The 10,311-nt window shown below is 32.8% G+C and overlaps 1 protein-coding gene across 1 annotated transcript; it reads right to left on the bottom strand.

Moving 5' to 3' along the window:
* Positions 1–8,958: 8,958 nt before the first annotated feature.
* ACTRT1 (actin related protein T1) lies at positions 8,959–9,888 on the bottom strand (the record flags this gene model as incomplete). Its single annotated transcript, XM_049643289.1, is given in 3 exon segments — positions 8,959–9,249; positions 9,251–9,460; positions 9,463–9,888. Coding segments are annotated over 3 exon segments (777 nt in total), but the record flags the coding sequence as incomplete, so codon positions are not given.
* Between the last annotated feature and the right edge of the window lie 423 nt (positions 9,889–10,311).

Genomic DNA, 10,311 nt, shown 5'->3' on the forward strand with positions numbered 1-10,311 from the left:
GCAGACTGTTACTTTAGTCATGATACACCATTTCTTGAGAAACCCTAACTCGTGCAGAAAATGAGATGAGATTGGCATGGCTTTATTTATTTTTTAAAATTTGTTTTGTTTTTTGTTTTTGGATTTTTTTGGTGTTTGACTCAAGATTTAAACACTGGAATAGTGAAGGTGACAGTAGTTGGTTAGGACAAGCATTTCCAAAGTTCTACTGTGTGGCCAATGACTTTCTACATTGTTCTTTTTTAAAGTTATTCCAAATATCATGAGATGCATTGTTACAGAAAGCCCTTAATCTTCCCAAAGGCCTCCCCATTTCTCCCCGAGAAGAGCCAGTTCTCATGGAGTCCACACAAGGAAGGGTGATAGCATTACTTTTGTGTAAATTAAGTAGTCTGCATTTTTAAAATAGTTGTCTTAATACTTGCTCTTTTTGTTTTACTTTGAATGGTCTGCCCACATAGCCTCCATTTTTGTCCCTCCAAGCTGAGATGTATGAAGACTTTCAGTCTCCCTTGGAGTATGGTTGAGGCACAAAGGCAGCCAGGTCTTACCTGTACACTGACTTGAGACCAGTTCAATAAAGTGTACACCTTAAAGAAAAAAAAAATTCCCAACTATATGCTGTCTATAAGAGACTCACTTGAGCTTTAAGGACATACATAGTCTCAAAGTAAAGGGATAGAAAAAGATAACCCATGTAGATGAAAAGTAAACTAAAAGACAACAAAGGTAGCTATACTTATACTAAACAAGATATATCTCAAGTCAAAAACTGTAACAACAGAAAAAGGTCATTATACTATGACAAAGGAATAAATACATCAAGAGGATAAGATAATTATAAATATATATGCACTCAATATCAGAGCTGATAAATATATTCAACAAATACCAACAGAACTGAAGGGAGAAATAGAAAAATATAATAATGGTAGGAGGCTTCAGTATACCAATTTCAACAATGTATACATCATCCACATAAAATCAATAAGGAAACTTTGGACTTCAACCATACTTTAGACCATGTAAAACCTAACAAACATATCATTCCTTCCAATAGCAGTAGAATACACATGCTTGTTACACATTCATGGAACATTCTCTAGCACAGATCATATGCTGGGTCACAAAACAAGTCTTAGCAAAAGATTTAAATCATGCCAACTGTCTTTTCTATCCACAATGATATGAAATTAACAATCAATAACAGAAATAGAACTTGAAAATAAACAAATACATGGAAATTAGAGAACACATTTATGAACAACCAATGGTTCAAAGAAGTAACCAAAGGGAAACTTAAAACAAAGTTTGAAATAAACAAAAATGGAAACATTTCAAAACTTATGGGATACACCATAAATAGTTCTAAGAGTGAAGTTCATAGTGAGAAATGCATATGTTAGAGAAAAAATAAATAGCTCCAATAAACAACCTAACTTTATACCTCCAGAAACTAGAAGAACAAAATAACCCAAAGTTAGCACAAGAAAGAAAATAAAGTGTAAAGCAGAAATAAATGAAATAGAGAATATGAAAACAGTAGAAAATATCAAAGACACTGAGTTGGTTTATTAAAAAAATAGACAAAATTCACCAACATCTAGATACACTTACAAAGAAAAAAAAAGAGAACTCAACAAAATATAAGTGAAAGAGGGAATGTTACAACTGATACAACAGAAATACAGAATATCATGAGAGCCTGCTATGAAAAATTATATGCCAACAAATTAGACAACATAAATTCCTAGAAACATACAACCTACCAGGACTGAAACATGAAGAAATAGAAATTCTGAACAGACTAATAATGAGTAAGGAGATTGAATCAGTAATCAAAATCCTCCCAACAAAGAAAAGCCCAAGACTTCACAGGTGAATTCTACCAAACTCTTAAAGAAGAATTAATGTTAATTCTTCTGAAAATATTCTAAAAATTTGAAGAGGAGAGAAAACTCCAAAATTCATTTTACAAGGCCAGCATTACCTTGATACTAAAACCAGATAAGGGCACTCACTATAAGAAAGAAAACTGTGTGCCAATATCCCTGATGAATAGTGAGGCAAAAATTTTCAACAAAATACTACAAACAAATTCAAGAGCACATTAAATGGATCATACACCATGATCAAGTGGAATTTATCTCTGGGAAGAAAGAAAGGTTCAACACATGTAAGTCAATACATGTAATATACCACATTAACAGAATGAAGAATAAAAAACATGATCATCCCAATAGATGTAGAAAAAGAATTTTAAAAAAGTGAACATCCTTTCATGATAAAAATTCTAATGAAATAGTAAAAGTAATATACATTAATATAATAAAGGCCTTTTGGACAAGCCCACAGCTAACAACATACTTATTAGTAAGAATCTAAAATATTACCCCAAAGATCAGGAACAAGATAATGGTGCCCACTCTCACCACTTCCATTCAAACATAGTACTAGATGTCTTACACAGAAAATTAGGAAAAAATAATAAAAGGGTTCAAATGAGAAAAGAATTAGTTAAATTGTTTCTTTTGTTTACATGATCTTTAATATACAAAATCCTGAAAAATTAAAAAGAAATGTTAGAACTAATAAATAAACTTAGTAAAGCTTCAGGACACAAACTCAATATAGAAAAAATCAGCTACATTTCTATATGCTAGCAATGAACTATCCAAAAATAAAATTACGAAAACAATTCTATTTATAATAACATTAAAAAGAATAAGCTACCTAGGGATAAATTTAACCATAAAGGTTAATAATCTGTACACTAAAACTGTAAGAAATGAAAAAAGACACAAATAAATTGAAATATTTGTTTCCATGTTTGCGGATTGGGAGTATTAATATTGTTAAATTCTCTATGCTATTCAACATAATCTACAAATTAAATATAATTCTTATGGCATTTTTCACAGTAGCAGGAAAAAGCAATCCTAAAATTCATATACTACCACAAAAGACCCTGAATAACTGAAGCAATCTTGAGAAAGAACAAAGCTGGAGACATCAAACTTCCTCATTCCAAACTATATTACAAAGCTATTATAATCAAAACAGTATGTTATTGACATAAAAAAAAAAAACAGACATATAAACCAATGGAACAGAACTGAGAGCTGAGGAACAATTCCACACATATGCAAACAATTTTCATCAAGGTTGCCAAAATACACAAAACTGAAAGGATAGTCTCTTTAATATTTTTGGCAAAAAGATATCCACATGCAAAAGAATGAAACTGAATCCTTACAAAAATTAACTCAAAATGGATTGAAGACGTAAATGTAATAATCATAGAGGAGACATAGAGAAAAAGCTAACTGACATAGGTCTTGACAATGAATTTTTGGATATGACACCAAAAGCACAAGCAACAAAAGAAAAAAATCAACCATGGAACTACATAAAACTAAAGGCTTCTCTACAGTAAAGGAAACAAATAAATGAAAAGGCCATCTTTTGAATGAGAGAAAATATTTGCAAAATGTATATCTGATAAGAGGATAATATCCAAAATATATTAGGAACACCTACAACTCAATAGCAAAATAACAAATACCACAATTTAAAAATGGACAAAGTGTTTGAATAGATATTTCTACAAAGAAAACCTACAAATGGCCACCATGTATATGAAAATGTGTTCAACATCAGTAGCCATCAGGGAATCGAAACCACAATGAGGAGTGCATGGGTGGCTCAGTTAAGCTTCTGACATTGATTCAGGTCATTATCTCATGGTTTGTGAGTTCAAGCCCCACCTCGGGGTCTGTGCTGACAGTTCAGAGCCTGAATCCTGCTTCAGATTCCGTATCTCCCTCTCTCTGCCCCTCCCTCACTTGCACTTTGTCTCTCTCTTTCTCAAAAATAAATAAACATTTTAAAAAATTTAAAAAAACCACACAATGAAATACTACCTTACATTTTTTAGAATGTCAATTATCAAAAACACGAAAGATAAGTTTTGGCAAATGTACAGAGAAAATGGAACACTTGTACAGTTTGTGGGGATGTATATTAGTACAGCCATTATGGGAAGCAGTATGGATGTTCCTTAAAAAGTTAAAAACAGAAATAGTATATGATCTAAGCAAACCACTTCTGGGTATATATCCATAGAAAATTAAATCAGGATCTCAAAGAGATATGTGCATTCCCATGTTCACTACAACATGAATAATGTTAATAATAATGCTTTATAAATAATGATAGCCAAGACATAGAAACAACTGAAATGTCTGTTGTTGATACATAAATGGATAAATTATATATATGTATATGTATATACACACACACACACACATATACACTATGGGATATTTACATACAATTATATTTATATAAATAATTATATATAATTATATATTCCATATTTAATATATAATAATTATATAATATATTGAATATTATTTAGTCATAAAAGGAGAAAATCCTGCCATTTGTGACAACATGGATGAACCTGGAGAACACTATGCTAAGTGAAATAAGCCAAACACAGAAAGACAATACTATATTGTAGAATACTAATATGTGGAATCAGTGAAATCAAACACCTAGAACCAGAGTCAAATGGTGGTTGTCAGGTTCTGGGGAGTAGGGGAAATGGAGAGATGTTAGTCAAATGACACAAAATTTCATTTATAAGCTGAATAAGTTCTAAGAATATAATATACATCATGCTGCTTATAGTTAATAATATTGTATTACATACTTGAAATTTGATGAGAGAGAATATATGAAGTGTTTTTATCCTACACACACAAAAGGTAACTATGTGAGATGATGAATGTATTAATTAACTTAATGGTGGTAATCATCTTATAGTGTATATGTATATTAAACCATGACTTTGTTTACCTTAAAAAGGTACACTGTACAACTTAAATATAGTTAATTTTGATATGTCAATTATACTTCATTAAAGCAGAAATAAAAATATTTAAATTGGACTCCTCTCTTAAATAATGTATATAAATTTTCAAATAGCTTAATGAATCAAATTTGAAGAAGACAACTTTAAAATTTTTAGAAATATAAGATTTATTTAAGAAGATGAATGGAAAGAATTCTGAAAAGACAAAAGCATGGATGCCACTGTCCCTAGAAATATGCAGATTAGACTCCAAATTCATTCTCTGAAGCCATCACATCCTCAGTTATAAAACTTCAGTAGACTAAAAAGAAATAATTTTGATACTAACTCACTTGGGATCAGATTTAATGTTCCTAAGTAAAATATTAGATCACCAAATATAGCCACCATTTAGTAATATTTGTCCACATTGAGTAAAGGAAAAAATATGATTGCCTTAGTAGATGCTAGAATTGAATTTTGTAAATTTCACTATTTCCTAATTTTTTAAACAGAAAAATATTTCTAAATTTCTCAAATTTTATGATAGCAACTTTCATAAATTACCTGTAAATATTATACATGAGAATTTTTTAAATTTTTCTTAATAAAGCAAAAGGAAGTTTATGAGCACCACATGTCACATTCATATTCCAATACTATTTACTATTTTACTAAGTAATGGAAAATAAATAAATGGTATATACTTGAAAGACAGCCAAAACTATGGCTTTTTGCAATTGTGATCGTCTACTTAAATCTAATAGAATGAATACAAAATATTTTAGAATTGATAAAATAGTACAGAAAAGTGTGATATATGAGATTACCATAAAAAGTATATAGATTACCTATCTACTAGCAAATCAGTTTGAAAATATTATAGACACATATCCTTCTCATAAGAGTACAAAACCATAAAAAATGTGAGACTAAATCTAAGGTTAAATTTGAACGACCCAAATGAAAAACAATCCATGAAGATTTCCTAAGTAAATAGAAAGTCATGCAATATTCCCGCATTGGAAGATTTAATATGATAAAGCTAAAAACTCTACAAATAAATGTATGAATTAAATATAATCTTAATGAAGTCTATAGTACTTTTTGTGGAAAATGACTCAGTGATTTACAATTCATATAAAAAATAGAAAATGGTAGGAATGGTGATGATTGTAAAGAGAAAACTGAACCAGGTTTGTAATATATGTCATGATACACTATAAATATATAAATTAAAAGCAGTTGTGCTTCCAACTTCAAGGTAGAAATAATGTTAGAAATGTTAGAAATTTAGCTATTTTTAACTCCACTTTCTTCTTTTGAAAGGCATCCCCCAACATAGTAATAGATAACACTCTATTCAATTTAAAACAGTGGCACAAACTGACAGAATATACTTAAAAACATCTGTGCAATAAGGAGCAAAATGAGAGATAATAGTTACATCCCAATATAATTTCACATTTATAGTATGATACAGCTTTCTCCAAAAGTAAAATTCAGTTTTATGGTATACATATGCAAAGATAATATGAATAAATAAATAAACTTATGGACATAGGCAATACCAAAAAAGAACGGGAACTGTTTCTGTAGATCAGATCTTTATGGAAGAAAAGCAAAGGATGTGGAGTGAAGAAGTCATACCAATAGAACATTGTGTGTGTGTGTGTGTGTGTGTGTGTGTGTGTGTGTGTTAGTTTCCATGCTGACAAAGAGCAAAGGCCATTTGAAGAAAAGAGGATAATTAGCATTCTGCAGGTCACAATATAGAAAAATACTGACTTAACAGGTTTTAACATGAGTTCTCACATAATTTCTGAAGGTCAAATTTTGATGAGAGAATTTTCCCCAAGGGAGATGACATAAATTTGGTAAATAGGTCAATAAACACAAATTTAAGCTAAGGATTGTCCTAGAGTCCTAGAATCATAACTCTCTCATGATAGGAGAAAGAAGACAATGAAAGAAGTGTTACTATACTAATTTCCTCATCTCTAGTAATGGTCAATAGATAAAACATAGAGTTAAAACATGTTAAAATTAGCCCAGAGCCTAAACAAGAAATTAAGAAAACAAGTCATTGTACAGTTGCATCAAAAAGAAAAGAAAGAATACTTAGGAATAAATTTGATTAAGGAATCACAAGACTAGTACACAGAAAACTGCAAAACATTGCTGTAAAACAGAACAAAACAAAGAATACCTTAAACATGAAAATATATCCTGTCTGAATGAATTGGAGAACTTGATTTTATTTAGACAACAGTATTACTGAAAGTTATATACAAATTCAACACAATGCCTATTAAAATCTTAATGATGTTTTTACAGAAATTGAAAAACCCATTATAAAATTCCTAAGGAATTTAAAGAGACCTCAAATAACCAAGACAATATTGAAAAAGTAGAACAAAGTTGGAAGACTTACATTTTCCAATTTCAAAATTTACTACCAAGTTATAGCAATCAAAACACTGTGGTAGTGGCATAAGGATAGGCTTATAGATACATGTAATAAAAAATATAGGTTCCAGAAATAAGTCCATACATATACATTCAATTAATTTTCTACTAGGGTGCCAAAAGTATACAATTGGAAAGGAAGAGTCTCCTTAGTAAATGGTCTTGGGAAACCTAGATATCCACATGCAAAATAATGAAGTTAGATCACTTATAACATATACAAAAATTAACTCAAAATGGATTAAAAACAAACTTAAAAACTGAAACTATAAACCTCTTAGAAGAAAACATAGGGCAAACATTCATGACCTTCAATTTGGCGATGGTTTCCTAAAATATGACACCAAATGTTTATGCAACAAAAGGAAACATTAATAAATTGTACTTTGTTAAAATTTCTTGTTCACCAAAGGCCATTATTCAGAGAGTGAAAACCCCCCAAAAAAATGAGAAAAGAAAACTCACACATATGATAATGTTTTAATAGCCAGAGTATATAAACAACACTGACAACTCAACAGCAAAAATATAAACAACCTAACCAAAAAATGGGCCAAGGATCTGTGCTGACTGCTCAGAGCCCAGAGACTGCTTCAAATCTGTGTCTCCCTCTCTTTATGCCCCTCCCCCATTCTCTCTCTCTTTCTCTCTCTCTCTCAAAAATAAACATTAAAAAAATGGGCCAAGGACTTGAATAGATATTTCTCCAAAGACAGTATTCAAATGGAAAATAAACATATAAAAAGATGCTGAATATCACTAATCATTAGGGAAGTGCAAATCAAAACATGAGATACCTGTTCATATACTTTAGAATGGCTATTATTCAAAAACAGGAAATAAGTGTTGGCAAGTATGTGAAGATAAGGAACCCTCATCCTTTGTGTTTGGGAATGTAAAAGGAACAATGCAGCTGCTCACAAAACATTTTGATAGTTACTCAAAAATATAAACATGAAATTAACATATGACCCAGAAATCCCACTCTTAAAATATATACCCAAAAGAGTTGAACGTGAAGATACAGATATTTGTACACCAATGGTTACAGCAATGTGCAACAAGAATGAACTGAAACCCAAAAAGGCAAAATAATTTTACTGAACATCTTGCTTGAAGCACAATATCACCTTCCATAGGTATTCTATGATCTGACATTTGGAGTTGTCCCAAACATTTGAGGTTTTTAAAGATCATCTTTTCTAAATAATAAATCTCCCAAACTTCTTGAGACTTGTAGGGATACTCCCCATCTGTTTAAAATTGTTCAGAGAAGTCACAGTGGATGCACCGATCCACACGGATAAACACCTATTAGAAGAAGCAGTGATATTGATGGGAGTCCCTTTGGAAGCTAGCTGTTCCAGTTATTTCATAAGACTTTCCTCAAGCCCAGAGAAGCAAGGAATGCCCCTAGACAGCACAATTTCCACAAAAAGATTCTTCTGAATTTTAGTGCCACACTTCATAATGCTGCCAGAGATTATTTTTGAGATTCCCAGGTTGTTGATGCCCAGCTGGTCAGGTGCACAAAGAATCTCAAGCACCTGGTACAGCTGGTCGTCAATGTAGATGGCATTCTCTTTTTAAAATTTTTTTAACGTTTTTTATTTATTTTTCAGACAGACAGAGACAGAGCATGAACGGGGGAGGGGCAGAGAGAGAGGGAGACACAGAATTGGAAGCAGGCTCCAGGCTCTGAGCCATCAGCCCAGAGCCTGATGTGGGGCTCAGACTCACAGACCGCGCGCGAGATGGTGACCTGAGCTGAAGTAGGACGCTTAACCGACTGAGCCACCCAGGAGCCCCAGGTAGATGGCATTCTCAATTGACTGTTTGTATTCTCTCACAGTCTCATCTGGCCTCTTACATAGTTCTTTCTCTGGCTCCAAGGCCACATAACACAGCTTCTCTTTGATGTCAACCTGGTAAAGCCTTGTCAAATATGGAAGGGAAAGTGCTCACACCAGTGAGTAGGAGCCAGGTAGTATGTTCTGTGTTGTCTTTCCTTGCCATTTAGAGCTTGGTAAGAACATTAGGCAGGGAGTAACCTTCAAATGTAGGGACAGTGCAAGTAACCTCATCCCCACTGTCTACCACTAGTCCCATGACAGAGGTAGAGCTGTATAGAGTTCTACCACCGTATAATTGGACAGGTAGAAGGCAGGCACATTGAAGTTCTCAAATATCACTTCTGCCATCTTCTCTCAAATTTCCCTTGGGTTCAAGAATGGCTCAGTCATGGGCACAGGCCATTGACAGGGCTTTACTTCCAGCTTCCACTCAAAAAGATACTTCCAGAGTTTCTCCATGTCATCATATCCTGTTACCAGTCCATATTCATGGGGGTAGTGCAAATGCAAGGCTTCATACTTTATTGGACTTCTTCCTTACAAAATACTTTTTCTAATTGGCTCCTGCAAAAGCATATTGAATTTAGGATGCCCCATGACAAAACTGATGACATGATGGGATCCAGTCTCTCCAGACAGGCCTTCTTTGCAGACTCTTGGTCTATTGTCAAAAATTATAGCTGGAATATCTAATACATATGTGTTAAATATGTTTACAGTGTGTTTTTCCAAATGTCAACAAAATAAGGAAAATTGGCCACTTTGTAAGATAACAAGCACCTAAGGATGTATTACAACCAAAGGATTACAAAGTTCTCAGGTTGGCACTCAGGCAGAACTACTAGATTGTTCCAAACCCCCCCCCCCCCAAAAAAAAACACACTGCCCTTAACCCATGAATTTTGTCTCTTTTCAGATAGCCCAAGGCCCACTGAGACAATTTCAGGGATGATTTCCCCCTATGTAACAATCTAGCCATGGTAACAATTGTTCTCAGAGATCATCAGAGAGACTTTAAAGAGTGTGGTTTCTGAGCCATATGCACTTCCTGCTTGGTGAGCCATAAAGCAGAGGAAGGCAAGCCATACCTACAAACAGCTTTGATAAACCTGTGAATTTGAAGCAGAGATC

This window comes from Panthera uncia, chromosome X (assembly GCF_023721935.1).
Source record: "Panthera uncia isolate 11264 chromosome X, Puncia_PCG_1.0, whole genome shotgun sequence".
In the NCBI taxonomy this organism is placed as follows: Eukaryota; Metazoa; Chordata; class Mammalia; order Carnivora; family Felidae; genus Panthera; species Panthera uncia.